This window comes from Betta splendens, chromosome 9 (genome assembly GCF_900634795.4).
Source record: "Betta splendens chromosome 9, fBetSpl5.4, whole genome shotgun sequence".
Lineage (NCBI taxonomy): Eukaryota > Metazoa > Chordata > Actinopteri > Anabantiformes > Osphronemidae > Betta > Betta splendens.
Genome location: NC_040889.2, coordinates 2,994,585 through 3,014,467, shown reverse-complemented (window position 1 = coordinate 3,014,467; position 19,883 = coordinate 2,994,585). Strand labels below are relative to the sequence as shown.

Here is a 19,883-nt window from a genome sequence, read left to right as displayed (position 1 = left end):
CACAGGACAAGAATTTATACTGTTCTGTAGTCGAAGGATGGAAAAGTCACATTATTAACATTACAGTGTTAATATCTTGCGGTTATTCCGTCTTACTGTTGAACATGGGCTGGGTTGTATGTATCAGCACCCGGAGAAGCGAGGAAGGGGTGAACGTTTTGTAGACGGAGTCGGTGAGGCTGTTGCTGGCAGTCGCGACCCTTGCTGTGATCCAGAGGGGGGAGGGAGTGGAGGAGGCCATGGTGGTTGTTGGCAGAGGTTTGTTCACGGGGACAACACTGGACAGCAGGGAGTCTTCATCCATGTATTCACCTGGAAGAGGAAATGCAGATAATGCGAATAGCTCAAGATGTATTCAGGTACACAGTTCTAAATGGTAAACGTTCTGTCTTTGAAACTGACCAGGTAGCAGAGAAGCAGCAGACACAGTTGCGGCAGAGGTGGTGGTTTCCATTGGCAAACTGTTGATCGTGTCTTCATAAAAGACATCAGTGATTTTAATGTCCTCCATAGGAGGCGTGTAGAGGTCAGACTGGGGAGATGGGAACCCACTTTCACCAGTTCTGTCTGTTGGATTGACTTCCTTGGACTGTAAATATAACAGGCAGTGGTTAAAAATAATTGAAGAACATAAAGCCAACCTTTGGACAACACAAATCAAATTGACGGACCTCATGAGACAATACTGACAACGAAGCCTCCTCTGTGATATGCCGGCGACTCGTCGGCAGGGTTGGGGTCCGAGCAACCGGAAACAGGAAGCCTGGCTGCTCAGTGACCTCAGTTACCCAGATTGCACCATTGTCAGTAAACGAACGATGATCTGGAATCCTGTCCTCGTCAATCCAGTTTTGACTCACATCATCAGGTTTAATCCGGTTACGACCCAGTTTCTTTTTTATTTTCTGGTTCAGCTGGGTTTTCTGTAAAACCATGGACTTATGGTGGGTTTGGTTCTGGTCGTGCGACGGTTGATTCTGGTAAACTCTGGTCTGCTCTGCCGGCACCTCCATAACTGGACTGTGGTCTGGAGACAAATCCACCGGATTTTGGATCTTGGGCTTTTCCCATTTGACTCTAGGTGGCACCTGCGAGGAGAGAAACAAACTGAAGAGGCTGCACTGGTTGTGTCAGTGATAGACAACTGGTAGCTGCTGGAAAAGAACAGCATACACTCATTGACAAGCCTTTGCTGAAGTAATTATTTGGTTGATTGATGTGACTGAAGGCAGCCAAAGTAAATGTACAGTAGAGCAATGACATTGAGAGAGGTGTCAGGTGAGAACCAAAGACACATACCTCCCTGTTGGGGACCGGGTCAGGGTCCGAATCACTTTCTAAGGAGGGGGAATAAATACAATTTTTTTTAGAATTCTAGTGGATAAAACAGTCAAAACACATACGAGTTTATGTTCATGTTCGTACCAGGGTCTTCTAAGGGCATGTCCACTATAATCTGGTCACTCCATCGTCCTCTGAGTCCATTGGTACAAACAGCTATCACCTGAACCACATAGCTGCTGTTGGACGACAGGTTGTGGATGATGGCTCCCTGCAAAGTCACATACTGTAGGTGAGTTCAGCTTATCTTTAACGTCTTCTACCTTCCTTTTATTCACTTATTCTTATGAATCACTTATTCCTTGGTTTTAACCTTAACTGAAATGACACGCAGATTCAAAGTCTGTACACACGCTATTATTGTGAAGAGACAAGCTCTTTCATACCACATCCTGGTCCCCGTCTGTCCTGTACTCCTGCTTGGTTTGGTCCTGGCCCTGGAGCCGTTGGTAGGTGACTGTGTACCAGTCTATGGTTGTGTCGTAAACGACGCGAGGTCGCTCCCACGTCACGACAATGGTCGTGTCGTTCTGGGCGTCGGCCTGAACGTTTTCCGGCACTGAGCTGCAGGCTACAGATGGCAAACAGAGGGAAGCACTGGTTAAAATGTTTTATTATTCATTAAGAAGAATACTTAAGAGCATTACAGAAAAACAACTGACAGAAAGGCAACAACTTTTCACCCAAACCTAGACAGCAGAGAGCAATGAGTGGGAGGTGTGTGTGTGTACGGCTGCATGAATTTGTTACAGGCCAAAAGTGCTTTTCCAGACTTTCTGAATACTTTATTTCAATTTCAAAAAGAGCTGCAAAATGAATCGTCTGTGCTCAGAGGACCATATGCACTGCACTACAAAGCTAAGCTCCCTGGCAAAACCCAAAAGACCCACTTGACTCGTGGGTCAACTTCATGAAGATGGGAGAATCCTGAATTAATGCTAACCTCGGAATAGCAACTACTGTACACTAAAACAGAGCTCCTTGTCAGGCTATTACTATATTAAAGCTAGTACTATCTAACCACAACATCACATGTTTACTGTACAGTACGTGTAGTGCTTAAATAAACACTATGCATCTTTTCCTACTGTACCTCTGCCCTACACTGACTTCTTTCTGCATCTAATTACCAGAATGAGTAAGTGTGCTTGACAACGTACTCGGTGTGCCCACATCCTCCACTCCGGTGAACGAGCCAAACACCTGACCCATGAACTGCTGCTGCTGCTCCCTGAAGTTGTTCTGCAGGTAGTCTGTCAGCATCACGTAGCCGGCCTGCTCCATGGTCATCACCTCACAGAACACCTCCAGCTGGAGAAGACGAGGGGGAGGTAGTAGAAGTAACTGAAACAATGATGTTATTCTGCTACGACTATAAACCGTTTATTTATTCAGAGGGCTTATCAGCATTTGTTTCTTGAAATAAAACTGCAGTAACCTTAAAGTGTCATCACCACATTATTCCACCATAGAAGCCCTGTTTTGAAAGTTCACATACTGACTCGACGTTGTCACGCTGCATCACTTCAGGTGTTTTGACAGAAATCTGACAGCAACCACAGACCTGTGTTTCTGATATGGCCACGGTGTGTTTAAAGACAATCCATTCCACGATTTCAGAACAGGGAGGGGCTGTGAGCGAGCCGTTGTAGATGTAATATTTGTCCGTGTTGTTAGGTAGCAGGGACCGCAATGTGAACGCCTCCATTGACCGGCTCTTACCTGGTTCAAAAAACACATGATGATGATGATGCAAGAAATAAAGAGACAAACAACAACAGATACATTTCTATATGAACATCTGTAACATCTACCTGTAGTTAATGTTAATTCTACATAATGAGCTGTGTGTTTTTTTTTTACTGACTGATGACTTACTAAATATAAATGACGTACCAAACCTGCTCACGGTGTTGACGGCATCTGTAAGAGGAATCAAATTCTCATTGTCGTCCAGGCTGATCTACAGACAAAATAAGAAAAAAGGACTTATGATATGATCATATTAGTCTTGGTTGTGTTTAATTTGAGGTGGAACGCGGCATGCTGTGATACCTCAAAGAGCACGGCCACAGCTGCCATTCTCCCTCCGTCTTTGACAGCCTCGTCCAGGCTCTGAAATTCATCTGGGTTGTACGAGTAAATCTGCATCTGAATAAGCATCGCACACACAGACGTACTGTAGGTTAAGCTGAACCCTGACTCAGTCGTATGCAGCAAATATGTCAAACAAACGGGTGCTGTGAATCTTCTTCACCTCTAGAGGGTACTTCATTCCGTTCAGGCTGTGCTCAGACCCTTCAGACGTCGCGTTGCAGCGACCCCAGTGGAAGGTGATTCTTCCAACCCGAAACCTTGCACTAAGCCCTCCTCCGCTCACAAAGAACTCTCCGTCCACATCAATGGCAACTACAACACACACACACTTAAACGTTTAAACCTCTAAGCCCCAAACCCTATTTTCTGGCATTATAGGGGGTTGCTTGGGGGAGGGGGGTATAGCTGCCATACAGAGCACAGTATATCTCTGCAACCATAAGGGCTATGTGAATGCATTTGGTGTCATAATGTAGGGGACACGTGTGAGATGAGATATGAGGTGTGAATATTAGCTTATATGTTAATGATGAAAAGTTAATGAACTTGGAAAACAATTAAAATTTTTAAAAATCCATTTCGCCTGGAAAAAATGCATTTACAGTATGATACAATCTCAGTAAACTGAGGCCGAAGTTCCTTAACACCTTTATAGTATTGCAGCACAATGCGTTAACATCATCTCATTAAAGGAATAATTATTATAACACTAATTACTAAAAAAAAAATCAGGCGAGGTCTGATTTTTTTAGAGGTCAACCTCATAATATTTTCCGGGTCATGAGGACTCGCTTGAGAGTGACGAAAGGTCACAAAGTGACAAAAGTGACATTTCTGACATGTATCTTACTGCCTGTATTGTTTACCATGGCATGTCGCACACCATAGATTCGTTACCTTTTATTTGAGCCGTAGATTTTCCATGTTGCACGAAGTATCGTAGCGGCGGAGCCAAAATTGTGCTGGTGCTAGGTGGCGCTATTGAGTATCGCTATTTTTGTTTATTACTGGGGTTGTGTTTGATGCACGTGAAAGACATGTACACAGCATTAAAGCCAAGACTCCACTGATTAATTTGATTTGGTTTGTATGGCATGTCTATATTCCTTCATATTTAGTGCATTTTTTGCATGAAGTAAAGCTAAAAAACAAACACAGAAAAACTACAAAACCCAGGGTCCCCAAATTTGGTGTTTATAAGGTTAATGTTATCTTAATTCTGCTAAAGCGTAAAATAATTTAAAAAGCATGCAGTTTATTCAGTTTTGCCTAAATCTGTTAAAAGACCATTTTCTATTCCTCTTAAACAATCCTTTACAGCTTCACTCATCTGGGTCCCTCTGTTTGGCATGATTTATATTTTAGTGGTATTTTGATTGAGAAAACACAAGATTTGAACCTGTTGAAAACAGGTTTCAAGGACATGTCATTTGGTAATCCTGACTTAGTTTTTCCAATAAGTGGCTTTCGTGTGTCATACATTCAGCATGACTCCTCTATTACTTCATGTCAGTTGTACAGTGTACTGTATGTACAACTGCAGCAGCACACAGCCGACACAGTTAAGGCACCATTAGCAGGCAGGTGAAGATTAACACAAGACTAGGCTTCATTTCATTGCTTTCAGGTCAGATGTCTTTTCATACAGTCTTTTTTTCATTCACCTGCTTCTTATCTATGCATTTCTTCTTTTTGCGCTTTTGTTGAACCCTTTCTTTACCACAAATTCATCTCCACACTCTTGACATTGATCTTCCTTCTATCTCCGCATGATCTCGCTGTACTACTGTCCCTCTGGGTGCTTCTCTCTCTCAATTACCTGCTCTCACGCTCCTGTTCTATTGTCTGACTCGTTCTACGATAAATCCCCCCTGATTCTCTCCTTTCATTAAGCTCCAAGTTGTGATTTGTTTCTGCATCTCTAAAGCTAAGCCTCTTTCCTCATCTGGGCATAAAGAAGTTGTGTCTTACAGCATCAGACCTTTTACTAGATTGAACTACATATAGTTTCCTTTCTAGGCGTGTTGTTTTAAAATGCTCTTGATAGGGATTCAAGATGAATCAAGGAGCTTGTGGTTTGATTGCCTGCATGACAGACAAGTCCCTGTAACAGTTTGTTAAGGCAAGTTAATGAAATTTATTAAATTATAGCAGAAATTTTGAAAAATATTTCTCCTCGAGACCTTTGCACTCAAGATACAAAAAGGTGAGGAGCAGAGGACATACCAGTCTTCCCGTTGTTGTGGATGGTGCTGGACGCTGTTGGTTTGTCCCATCCTTCTAGCTGTAGGTTTTGGAACTGCAGCTGGACCTGGGTAAATGTCTCATCAATGTCTACGGGGGACTGTTTGGCACTGTTACAGGACGGATACTTCTTGCCCCAGTTACGCTGGTTTTGGATTCCTGTGGATCGAACAGCGTGAGTCAAAACTCTCAAAAAGTATGTCACAGCCTTTACTCATTTTTTCATTGGCAGGAATTTTACTTTATCAAAGTCTGGAAAAAGCAGATGTAGTTAATGCTTTGTGACAAATGCAATCAAGCAGTCTACTTACTACCCCAACCTTTAAATGCAGTCGTGGTTTATAGATGATGAAACGCTTCGTAGCGCCTTTGATGTACACGCGCAGCACATTTTAAAAAGTGCCATCTGTTACAGGAGAGGAGTCCAGCTGTATTGAGGGCGGGTGGTCAAACAGTAGGTCAGACACGACTGGTTGGCCTCAGGTCACACGTGTGCATCGTTAGTGCATGAGTGCACGTCCGGCGCTGTTCACGTACAGGATTACTGTTAAGGTTTACAGATGCCACGCAGCAGGCGCATGGATATACTGCGCCGTGTGCCTGGATCACGTGCCGTGCTGCAGCATGGATTCTGTTTAAACTTGATGTGTGTGGGTGCACACTGTGAGGATGTGCTTTTCACATGAATAATTCAAAGCAATACTAAGAGCATCAGGGCAGACAAAATTTAGTCAAACACGCAGCTCTTAAAAAAATCCAATCAAGGAGACATGAAAGGAAACCAAGCTGACATTTTTCTGTGTCAGTGATTCTTAACAGAATCATTTAACAGCACATGCTGCTAAAATACCTCAAAACATAAGCGTAAGTGAACTGATTATTTAGAAGGTGTCTGATTATGAAAATGGGTGCTTCGGTTTGCATGTGTTTTTTTATGGCATGCTGTCTCACTGCTTGTGTTGATGTATGATGTAGCATTGTGCACACATCAATGAGTCTAATGAGGTCAGAGCAGATGGTTTAACTGTGACTGGTCACACATGAGTTAACGGATGAGCAGAGCTTTACATTCCTGGTTCTGTGTGGATTTGCTTGTTTGTGCAAGGGCTATCTAAACCCAGCACATGCATGTGTTTTTCATTACAGTATACTGTATGCACTGTCGCATACAAATAAATTATAACAACAGTCCCACTCTCACAAAATACACCACATCCTGCTCATCCAGGTGCTTCCCCTGCTTCAATTCTTTCTATCAAATCTATTCAAGATCAGAAAAAAAAACTGAAAGCATGAGACAGTCCTCTGGGGACATTTACTACTCTATGTCTTAATTGTCATCTACTGTACATGTACACAGTTTGGAATGTCAGTAAATTCAAATAGAGATTAAGATTAACCATCTGCTATATTCAAATATGTAGAATCCAACACCTGACACGTCCTGATTTACAACAACCTATTTCAGCAGGTTTGTTTATTTGCTACAGTAGCTTCACTAATAGTCCGAGCACTTTGAAGCTGGACACTGACACTGAGAACTCAGGGCATTTATCTGCCTGCCTAAAAGTCAAGGCTATGTAATAAGATAGTTAAAATATGATACGGTTAAATTAAAACTTACTGCCTAAAATTAAATTATATCCTGATCCTAATCAAATAATTTCAGCTCCAATAATGTACAAAGACAATACGATGGAAATGGTATCACTGCATGCAGCTGAATGTGTTTAATCGAGGATACGGCCTGTTTCTCTGATTTGCCTTCGTCTGTATTTTGCATGAAAGCAGCAGCCGAGTGTCAGTGTGTCATTGATCCCAACTGATCCCACAGAGTTTCATCCATCAACATCATAACACACTGGCACATAAACACACACATACCATCGAATTATTATTCTGACATAATGCTACCATGGCAACAAGTAGCTGACAGGCTGGAGGAAAGAATAAAAACAATCCCTCAAGCAAGATTCTCCTCTTTTTGTTCTAAACACACACTCATATACAGTTTATATATATATATATACAGTTTATATATATATATATATATATATATATATATATATATATATATATAGATATATATATATATATATATATATATATATATATATATATATATATATATATATATATATATATAGGCTCACTGGATAGCTCTATACCTGAAGCACTCGAAACTGCCAAGCAAAGGCTACAAGCCTTGGCCAGCCGCCTAAAGAGATACACCAGAGATAACGAAGCCAGACGAATAAACCGGCTGTTCGCAACACAACCTGCGAAAGTGTACTCTCAATGGCAGGGTAATAACAACAGAGCAGACCCACCAAGGCTGGAAACTGAACAGTACTGGAAGGGTATATGGGAAAGGGAGGCATCACACAACAGTGATGCACAGTGGCTGGTGGATCTGAGGGAAGACCACAGCAACCTCCCTGAACAGAATCCAGTGACTATCACAGTGGCAGACATCCAACATAGAGTCTCAGGTATGAAAAACTGGACAGCACCTGGCCCTGACATGATCCACGCCTACTGGCTAAAGAAGCTCACTGCAACCCATGAGCGCCTGGCAGCACAAATGAACCAGCTGCTAAGGGATGGGACTCACCCTGAATGGCTAACCGAAGGGCGAACGATCCTGATAATGAAGGATCCCTCAAAGGGTACAGTCCCATCCAACTACCGGCCAATAACCTGTCTTTCCACAACATGGAAGCTCATGTCAGGCATCATCGCAGCTAAGATAAGTGGGCACATGAGTCAATACATGAGCGAAGCACAGAAGGGCATTGGTAAGGATACCAGAGGAGCCAAACACCAACTCCTGGTAGACAGAACAGTCGCCCAAGACTGCAGAATGCGACACACCAACCTGTGCACAGCCTGGATCGACTACAAGAAAGCCTATGACTCAATGCCACACACATGGATCACTGAATGCTTGGAGCTGTACAACATCAACAGAACTCTAAGGGCCTTCATTGAAAACTCGATGAGGTTGTGGAGAACCACCCTTGAAGCCAATGGGAAGCCACTCGCCCAAGTATCCATCAAATGTTGCATATACCAAGGAGATGCACTGTCCCCACTGCTGTTCTGCATAGGTCTGAACCCCCTCAGCCAAATAATAAACAAGACTGGCTATGGATACCGACTCCGGAACGGGGCCACCATAAGTCACCTCCTCTACATGGATGACATCAAGCTGTACGCCAAGAGTGAGCGAGACATCGACTCGCTGATCCACACCACCAGGATCTACAGCTCGGACATCGGGATGTCATTCGGACTCGAGAAATGTGGGAGGATGGTGACAAAGAGAGGCAAGGTAATCCACACAGAAGGGGTCTCACTCCCAGAAGGAACAATAGCAGACATTGAGGACAATTAAAAGTACCTTGGAATACCACAGGCAAACGGCAACCTTGAACAGGCAACAAGGAATGCGGCAACAGCCAAATACCTCCAACGAGTAAGGCAAGTCCTAAGAAGCCAGCTCAATGGCAAGAACAAATCCCGGGCAATAAACAGCTACGCTCTGCCAGTGATCAGATACCCTGCAGGAATAATAAGGTGGCCAAAGGAAGAGATACAGACCACAGATGTTAAGACACGAAAGCTCCTCACCATGCACGGAGGGTTCCACCCCAAATCCAGCACCCTGAGACTGTACGCTAGCCGCAAGGAAGGAGGCCGAGGACTAGTGAGCGTGAGAGCCACTATCCAGGATGAAACATCCAAGATCCATAAGTACATCAAGGATAAGGCCCCGACAGATGACGTGCTGAGTGAATGTCTCAGGCAGTGGAGAACAGAGGATGAGATGCTGGAAGAGGGACCATCATGGGAGGACAAGCCCTTGCACGGGATGTACCACCGGAACATAACTGAAGTGGCTGATCTCAACAAATCCTACCAATGGCTTGAAAGGGCTGGGCTGAAGGACAGCACAGAGGCACTCATCCTGGCTGCACAGGAGCAGGCCCTGAGCACCAGAGCCATAGAGGCCCAGATCTACCACACCAGACAAGACCCAAGGTGTAGACTGTGCAAAGAGGCCCCAGAGACGGTCCAGCACATAACTGCAGGGTGTAAGATGCTGGCAGGCAAAGCATACATGGAACGCCATAACCAAGTGGCTGGCATAGTATACAGGAACATCTGCGCGGAGTATGGACTGGAAACCCCAAGGTCAAAGTGGGAAACACCTCCCAAGGTGGTAGAGAACGAGCGAGCCAAGATCCTGTGGGACTTCCAGATCCAGTCTGACAGAATGGTAATGGCGAACCAACCAGACATTGTGGTGGTGGATAAAGAGCAGAGGAAAGCCGTAGTGGTGGATGTGGCAATACCAAGCGATGGCAACATCAGGAAAAAGGAACATGAGAAACTAGAGAAATACCAAGGGCTCAGAGAAGAACTGGAGAAGGCTTGGAAGGTGAAGGCCACAGTGGTGCCTGTGGTGATCGGAGCACTAGGGGCTGTGACCCCCAAACTGGAGGAGTGGCTACGACAGATCCCTGGAAAAACATCCGAAATCTCAGTCCAGAAAAGTGCAGTCCTAGGAACAGCAAGGATACTGCGCAAAACCCTCAAGCTCCCTGGCTCCCTGGCAAGGACCCGAGCTTGGAAAGTGGATGAGACCACCCGCGGAGGGTGAGAATAGAGTGTGTATATATATATACAGTCAGGACCATAAATATTTGGACAGAGACACAATTCTTCTAATTTTGTTTCTGTACATTACCACAGTGAATTTTAAATGAAACAACTCAGATGCCATTGAAGTGCAGACTCTCAGCTTTAATTCCATGGGTTGACCAAAAAGATTGCATAAAAATGTGAAAAACTAAAGCATTTATTAAACACAATCCCTTCATTTCATGGGCTCGTAAGTAATTGGACAATTGACTTCCATGCTATTGCATGGGCAGGTGTGGACAATTTCCTTGTTATGTCATTATGAGTGAAGCAGATAAAAGGCCTGGAGTTGATTAGAGGACTCGTGTTTGCATTTTGAAGATTTTGCTGTGAACAGACAACATGCGGTCAAAGGAGCTCTCCATGCAGGTGAAACGAGCCATCATTAAGCTGAGAAAACAGAAAAAAACCATGCGAGAAATTGCTACAGTATTAGGAGTGGCAAAATCAACAGTGTGGTACATCCTGAGAAAGAAAGAAAGCACTGGTGAACTTAGCAACGCAAAAAGACCTGGACGTCCACGGAAGACAACAGTGGTGGATGATCGCAGAATCATTTCCATGGTGAAGAGGAACCCATTCACAACAGCCAACCAAGTGAACAACACTCTCCAGGAGGTAGGCGTATCAATATCCAAGTCTACCATAAAGAGAAGACTGCATGAAAGTAAATACAGAGGGTACACTGCTAGGTGCAAGCCACTCATAAGCCGCAAGAATAGGAAGGCCAGATTGGACTTTGCTAGAAAGCATCTAAAAAAGCCAGCACAGTTCTGGAAAAACATTCTTTGGACAGATGAAACCAAAATCAACCTCTACCAGAATGATGGCAAGAGAAAAGTATGGAGAAGGCGTGGAGAAGCTCATGATCCAAAGCACACTACATCATCAGTAAAACACTGTGGAGGCAGTGTGATGGCCTGGGCGTGCATGGCCGCTAGTGGCACTGGGCCACTAGTGTTTATTGATGACGTGACACAGGACAGAAGCAGCCGAATGAATTCTGAGGTGTTCAGAGACATACTGTCTGCGCAGATCCAGGTGAATGCAGTCAAACTGATTGGGCGGCTTTCCATAATACAGATGGACAACGACCCAAAACATACAGCCAAAGCAACTCAGGAGTTTATTAAAGCAAAGAAGTGGAATATGCTTGAATGGCCAAGTCAGTCACCTGATCTTAACCCAATTGAGCATGCATTTCACTTGTTGAAGACTAAACTGCAGACAGAAAGGCCCACAAACAAACAGCAACTGAAAGCCGCTGCAGTAAAGGCCTGGCAGAGCATTCAGAAGGAGAAAATGATGTCCATGAGTTCAAGACTTCAGGCTGTCATTGCCAACAAAGGGTTTTCAACCAAATATTAGTAATGACCATTTTATTTTCAGTTATTTCATTTGTCCAATTACTTACGAGCCCATGAAATGAAGGGATTGTGTTTAATAAATGCTTTAGTTTTTCACAGTTTTATGCAATCTTTTTGTTCAACCCATGGAATTAAAGCTGAAAGTCTGCACTTCAATGGTATCTGAGTTGTTTCATTTAAAATTCACTGTGGTAATGTACAGATAGAAAATTAGAAGAAATTTGTCTCTGTCCAAATATTTATGGTCCTGACTGTATATGTATATATATATATATATATATATATATATATATATATATATATATATATATATATATATATATATAGATATATATATATATATATATATATATATATATATATATATATATATATATATATATATATATATATATATATATATATATATATATATATATATATGAAAATTGATAAAATTATTAAATATGGAATTTACATTTCCTATCTCTGAGTTCCACTTGGTTTTTCAACTATATTCCCCAAATAAAGTCTGCTAATGATGCCAGTGTTCCAATTTCTATCAAATTGTTACGGGAGGCTCCTAATGCAGAGTCTGCCATTTCAAAAGGAAAAGATAATTTGTATATTTATCTTTTTGCTTTGTTCTTCTCACTCTTCTCCCATCTCACTCTCGGTGCATCTGAGCATTACAACATGTAAACAACAGTCCAATCACTAAATAAAAACCATTAGGACGTTGGCTCAAATTCAGGTGGTAGAGGTCTTATTTCTTTCTTTCTTAATTGTAAAATAATCAAGATAATAAAAGCCTAATTTCACATTATGAATATGACTTCATCTATAAAGTGAAGTTGGATTTTAATGAGTATATGTCTACAGGGCTCCAAAGAACAGCCAGCTGTTAAAGTGGTCGAGACAGAAGCCATTTACACCCGCTGCTGCTGCTCTTTTACCACAACAATCCCATCATTTCAGCTCACCCACAGCTCTCAAGGGAGGAGAGGTGAGACGAGAGGAGGAGAGCGCACGTACGACAAAGAGAAAAAAAACGATGCTATACTGTGGCAGCGGAGGGCACGAAGATAAGAGTGGGAAAAGAAGCACAAGGATGACAAAGAGGAGACTGGAGAGAAAATTCAAGAGGAAGGGGAAGGAGGGGGAAGGTTAGAGCGAGAAGGAGGCAAAAAAACAAAAAAGGGGGATGAAAGTGATGGAATACACTGTACAGATATGTGCACAGGCTCACAGTCATGTTTGTGCACAGTCTGTCTTGCTCCTCCTGCCCACGCTTACACCAATTAGGTTCCCTTGGACGATACGAACGTGCGCACAGTCGCAGTCCCTCTGAAAAAGGTTCTGCACTGTTGAGTGAGCTAACTGTTCAGAAAACATGCAGATTATTAAATTGAATAATGTAAGGCCTGACTTTTTGGGGGAGACCGTCTGCTCTTGTTTGCCTCACTGCCGCCTAAAATAGCTGAATATGTATCAAATATTAAAAGCCATTGCATTATTGTGCGAAAGGGAAGCAGGTGAAGAGTTTGAACCCATAAAACCCCTTTATGGTAAAGAGGTACTTTCTATATTTGATATAGAATCTCTCACTAAAACTTTGGTTATAACACTGCAGATGTCTGAGCTGAGAAGAAGGAACGGTTCCATTGTGTGAAAGGAGACTTCAAGTCATTTTTATTCAGCAGGATCATTGTCTGTGAATGCATTCATACAGTAGGCACACACGCACGCAAAGAAATGAGCCCAATCCTGAGAAGATCTGCTAAGCAGCTAAATGAATCTATTATGAATGGCAGAGAAAAGTGACCTGTGCGCACACACACGGACACACCGGCACCTCGCTTGTCCAGCGGGACTGATGATCATGACAGTCATACATATCACTGCGCTACACAATCTGTCTCAGTCTCAGTCAGAATATTTAAAAACAAATTAACTATGAATCCGTGTCCCCCTGTGATCTTCATGTGATCTCTGACAGTACTGTCTAGACGTGTGGACATGAAAATATCGCTGGAGCGAGACATGACAGGAATATTCCCTGCATGGTAGCTGCTCAGTTAAATATTTAACACTGGCTCAGATTCACAGTTTCTACTGTTGTGCAAAATGAATTATGTAATAACTAATATAACAACTAATAAGAGCTTCAGCTCTAATAACAGGCTTCCCTTCATCAGTGACATCACACTGGACCTTTTTACAGTAAGTGTATTTTTTCAGTTTAATGGGTCAGCCTTTAAATTGAGCTACTCCATTTCAAAAATTTGCATACTGAGTGAAGTATACCAACAGGATTCAGAATTTCTATATTTAACCTTTTGCTACATGTCAACATGAAGAAACCATGGCCACTGAACTCATTAACCCAGCTGTATTCTGGAGTAAGCCAGGGAAGGAGGCAGGGTTGTAGAGTATGTGTGAATAAAGGAACCCCCCCCAAAACACACACACACACACACACACACACACACACACACACACACACACACACACACACACACACACACACACACACACACACACACACACACACACACCCCTGCACCATTGACTCATGCCTCCCACAAGGCTCCCGGAGCAGCCACGCAGTGTGATCAACAACTGGAGCAGAAGGGAGGCCAGCCTAAAGTATTTGGTGAGTAAGGGAGCATTTGAGAACGTAATGAGAGGTAAACACATATGCTCGCACGGAAAACAGACGAACAAAAGCTAAAAAATATATATGTTTTTAATGTTTTCTGCCTTTCACAAGGTAAAATACTCGATTAACAGTAAGACCAGCACTGAAACCTAAAATTCTACAATTGAAAATGCAAACCCCAGCAGGTTCAGTCATCTATCTGGGCGACTAATCAGAATTCAGGAAATATGTGCGCAAATATGTATGAAAACAAACTGTATGGTGCGCACAAGGAGAAGAACTGGCTGATCTGACTTTCAAATGACTACAGCTCGCTGACACAGTGGGAGTATGAAAGTATCATAAGTAATTGCAAATCATTAGCGTTGTGAGCATTATGATGAAACAATTAGTCATTCTCACTGGCAGGAATTTCATTCTCCAACTGGCATGTTCTGTATTTGTCATTTTTGATCACATCACTTGTTTCAGGTCTCACAGGCAGACAGATCTGGCCTTCATACGTAAGCTTGCTGTACTGTATTATCACCTCATAAGAGTGTGGTGGAACATCTTACAATAGCTTACAATGGCCTGTTTATTTAGCATCCCACTGGAAATAGTATTGTGAGGATAAAATGTGAGCAGGTTCTTTAAACGACCCATGAGTCACCCACCGCACAACAAAGGTCAGACCCAAGGTTTCTAAGCAAAACCTTGCCCAAAGCATCACACCGCTTGGCCTCATCCTATGGAGCACTCTGGTGCCAGGTGTCTCCCTGGGGTGATCCACCATGGTAAGAGAATGCAGTGCATCCAACCGGGCCTTTTTCCTGTAGTTATGCCTGATCAGTGTACATCTTCCATATAGAAATGACTGTACACAATGTTTAAATAACAGTGAGGGTTTGACTATAAACTGCTCCCATTCTCACAGTGACCCAAATATGCTCCGCCATGATGAGCATGAATTTTACATAAAGAATTCTTTGACAGTTAGACACGACGGAACGATCACGAAACCACTCATGCTGGAGATGCTGTCTGTACTCATGTTAGGCAGATACTATACCTAATGTTTCATAACCTAACAAACTGATAAGAGCATAAATATCCTTGGGTTTCACTGCCTGCCTCTCAGCCCAGATCACTTACAACGTACAGTAAAACAAAGCAGCCTGACAGAATTTTAACAACTTATGATGCCAAGCTTAAGTGTTCGTGTTCAAATCTTACGTGTGTGTGTGTGTGTGTGTGTGTGTGTGTGTGTGTGTGTGTGTGTGTGTGTGTGTGTGTGTGTGTGTGTGTGTGTGTGTGTGTGTGTGTGTCTGCATGTGTGCATGCCTGTGATGCCCAGACTAGAGGAGTACTGAAGCTTGCATCCCCCCTGGCTATGATTTGGTTGGATCAAGAACAGAGAAGAGACAGAGAAATAAACTCAGAGAGGAGAGGGAGGAACGAAGGGTTCTAAATAAAACAACAACAGATAAACTACTGAGCTTAAATGTAATTTCTACATTTTCATTAAATTGAATTATAATTACTTTTCTCTTTAAAATAATTCCTGCTACAGTAATTTTGTCGCCATAGTAGAAGGCCTCAGAATCCTTTCTCTACAGTATTTGTGACCCTATGTGGAATTTTATCTAAGATCTCATCTGCACAGATAGTTTAAACTCATTTAAGTCTTTGAAGTAGCCATACGGAAATGTCTGTATATAATCATAATCCAACTGTCAATCAAAATTCTTATCCTCAGATTTAAGCTGCAGTGTTCTGGACTATTAAGTGCATGTTGTACAGACGTTTGAAAACATACTGTAGCGACAGGATGTTGGAAAGGTTTCACACAAACATCTACTGTACTGTACATACGCACATAACAGATGGGGCCCTGTGGCGTGTCTTCCAGGCAGAAGGATCCCATGGGCCCCCGGAGACAAACTAGTAAAGAAAGTCGACTACAATAGTGAGGATAAGGAGCAACAAACACATGCTCGTACAGTATACAGCGTTTAGCTGCAGGCTTATTGTTAACGCTCCTACAAGCCCTTTAAGATTTTCATGAAATTTATACTATTCAGGCTCAACAACCTATTAGCAATATGCATTCAAATTATCTACAGTACTGTATACTGCAGTTTTCTTATTGCCACAGACTAAATCCCACCATGTTGGATGTTTGATATCAACAAATAAAAATTAAACATATTCCCTTGCTACTATTGAATGTTAGAAACATAAGAGAACCCAACTCAGCACATGTTAGCACCTACTACAACAGTGTAGTGTGCAAGACAAGACCAGGGATAATAAACCAAAGGGAGCAGCTGCAGGCAGCTGATAGACCAACCTATTAGACCTGTTTGCCACATGACACCAGGCTGCACCTCACGCCGCACATCAGCTGGAAACACACATCTTTTCAAAAGAGCTGCTTAAGGACTGTTTGCTGGAGCCAGTCTTCGGGAAACACAAGTCTTCGAGTGCACTCGCTGTTTCCACAGTAACCACGAGTGTCGCCAAAAGAGTCAATCAGAAGTGAAAGCTCACAGGCCACAAGTGTGGGACTGGCAGCCAAATGTGACATACTGTCACACTGTCAACAGGAAACGCTCAAGTGTCAACACTAACCCACTCATTAGAGTTAGCTTAATTTTTGAGTGAGTGAGTTAAGAGATATTACATTGAAACCGAGAACTGCATTAGAGGTTGAACATTACAGAAAAAATATCCAACTTAATCAAAGGTATATGCAATTTAAGTGAGATATAAATGAGCTCTGATTGTAATTTTTAAGTTGTGTCATGTTAAACCTTCCTCTTCTGCATCACTAGTTGTCCACTCTCCTCCTCCTTCATTTATCCTCTCCCTCTCTTTGCCCCTCCAACCTCGACCTAACTAAAAAGCTGTGCACAATGAAGTGTGTTTCTTTCACATGTTAATGCTTTTACTCACGGCTCGGCGCACAGGAAACAGAGCCAGTCGGACAAAACAAACTTGCACGGCCAAACAGCTAAAGTTACAATGAATGCAGATTATCTGCCATTGAGTTGTGATAATGAACCCCCAAACCCAGTGGAAAGAAAACTGAGAAGTGCATTATATATTGTAGTAGGATGAGAGAAGAGGAAGGGAATCAAAAGTTATAATACTGTAGTTGCATTTGAAAACAAAAATGTATGTTGGCTTCATCTCGCCTCATTTCAGAAAAGGAAAGAAAAACAGGTTGTGTGTGTGATCAAATGATTGCAATGATAGGACAGAGGGAAGAAAACAATCTAAAGATGAAAATACATACACGTCAGTGATATTCATGCTGCTTCAGGAACGAGCAGGAACAAGTCAAGTAAACAAATTTCACAACAGCCCTAGTTGCGTGTGAGAATGTGACTTGAATAAAGACATTAATACTGTAGATGTGTTTTTTTCTGTTTTAAATATCTACTGTAGCTTTGGATTTGACATTAAGTTTGACATGTGATCACTGACTTATATTACAGTTTTAGTATTCTGAATGACTGGTACAGAAGCTTGAATTTGATACTTGAACTGTCTCTGGGGAAAATTATTTGACACACTGACCTGCAGTGTAATAAATCATATGATGACACACAAATATCATGTGTCCCTTATCGGCAGCGATCGTCTGGGGTGCAGGTTAATAACCCCTAATAGCTTAGCATTCATTCTGCTGCCAACTTCTTGAGCTCGCTCCCGATTCCCTCTGACCATTAAGGAGCTAATCTCCCACTGTAGGACCATAATTGTCTGTCTGTGTCCACTCTGGGTCTCTGTTTTGATCGGAGCTTAGCTCAACAGGGGCTCTGTGCTGAGTTAGCTGATGTCATCCAACCATATGGTCTGTGGAAGATCAAGGCTCTCCCACTGGTCTGTTAGATAGTTCCCACTGTCCATGTGATGCAGACAGAACTGACACCGATTAGTCTGATCAAAGCCTTCAATTTTGAAATGATTTAGACATTTGATGTTTGAGTTTTTTCTCAAACTGTAAAAGATATGTTACAGTAAGAACATTTTTAATAATACAAATAACCAGATTAATCTGTCGTTCATCTTTACACAACTGCAAGAAGACTGAGACATGTACAGTATCTATGTCACACCAACCTGAGTATGACCACTCCATATCTTCAGGGAGTTTCCTTGACCCCCGGACCAGCGGCTCCGTCGCCACGACTACAAGAGAGAAGGGAAGACTGTAAACAAACTTGATACAGAAGCTCCTGTAGAAAAGGCACTGTTAACACTGTGATGCTGAATGCATTACTCAAAATATGCAGTAGCTGCATAATTTAAAACAGTCACGTAATAAAATATAGCAAGTATAGAAATAGATATCCCCAAGATATGCTGATTTTATGCTTTGTATCTTACTACAACAGTAACTTCAGTATTCATTTCAGACAACAGTACTGTGGGTGCCCTGACCACCTGTTATGTGAAACCGACTTGTGATTAACGACAGGGGGATTCCTGCAACAGTCTCGACCTATCCCAGAGGTAAGTGTGGTACGGCTGTTGTAGATATTCCAGCTGAGCAGAGTATGCACAACTCGTTCTCGGGTTGCCTGGACAACAATCACAGACCACTGTGTCGTGAATCAAAACTCTTGTTTTTAGTTTTTATTTGTATTTCATTTTAGATGCCACACCAACGCACGCACGGCACCTCTTCCTCTAAAACCAATAAAAGCAATTGTTATTTCCGCTCTCACTCCAGAGCACCTCATCATTTTATCTGAGATGAAAAATGATTTGTTTGTACCGCAGATGCTTCTCTGACAAACAGAATAATAACCTTTTGGTGTCTTTGACAGACACCCACACATAGAGCACACCGATGCTGATCATTTGTCATTACAATACAGTACATTTCACAAGCACACATAGCGCAGGAGGGACCTCCATTACCGTTAACCATGATCTTTCCCAGTGCAAAGTGAAGTAGTAATTTTCAGTCGGGGAAAGTAGAGGTCACAGTTAGAGGATTCAGTGTGTGTATCCATTCTGTATTTAAGTGCTTGTCTAACTCACACTTGTTCTAGCTTTACATTAGCTCTATTGTCTAGATGACACTCAGATAACAGCACATCATCAGTACACATAGTGTCCACATAGTGGTACTGCCCAGCAGGCACACAACCAACCTTCAACGTTAAAATAAGGTTAAAATAATGTCAGATTGTCAATGTGACGTTGATGTAATGATGAAACAACATTAATGCTAATGGTTGTCAAAAGGTTAACAAAATACGGATAAATGAACGTAAACATATGGTTGAAATAATGTCAGTTGTTTTTGTGACATTGATAAAACATTTAAACAATGTTTAATGCTAACAGTTGTAAAAATGTTGACAAAATACCTCTTAATCAACTTGACAAATGGTTACAAAAATGTCAGTTGTTTTTATGACGTTGATAAAACGTTGAAACTACATTAATACCAACAGTTGTAAAAAGGTTGCCAAAATGCTTATAAA

The 19,883-nt window shown here is 42.2% G+C and overlaps 1 protein-coding gene across 2 annotated transcripts in view; it reads right to left on the bottom strand.

Annotated features, from left to right (window-relative positions):
• ptprz1b (protein tyrosine phosphatase receptor type Z1b) overlaps positions 1-19,883 on the bottom strand; it is a 45,037-nt gene that overhangs the window by 10,164 nt on the left and 14,990 nt on the right. For both annotated transcript variants that reach the window (XM_029160329.3, XM_055511340.1), the window contains exons 2-14: positions 18,508-18,576; positions 5,665-5,841; positions 3,599-3,750; positions 3,397-3,492; positions 3,238-3,304; positions 2,906-3,063; positions 2,502-2,652; positions 1,728-1,912; positions 1,426-1,552; positions 1,300-1,337; positions 672-1,088; positions 403-589; positions 97-312 (exon numbers count right to left, since the gene is read on the bottom strand). In XM_029160329.3, coding sequence (XP_029016162.1) covers positions 97-312; positions 403-589; positions 672-1,088; positions 1,300-1,337; positions 1,426-1,552; positions 1,728-1,912; positions 2,502-2,652; positions 2,906-3,063; positions 3,238-3,304; positions 3,397-3,492; positions 3,599-3,750; positions 5,665-5,841; positions 18,508-18,526 — 1,990 coding nt within the window. In that variant the 5' untranslated portion in view covers positions 18,527-18,576. The remainder of the gene's footprint in view (positions 1-96; positions 313-402; positions 590-671; positions 1,089-1,299; positions 1,338-1,425; positions 1,553-1,727; positions 1,913-2,501; positions 2,653-2,905; positions 3,064-3,237; positions 3,305-3,396; positions 3,493-3,598; positions 3,751-5,664; positions 5,842-18,507; positions 18,577-19,883) is intronic.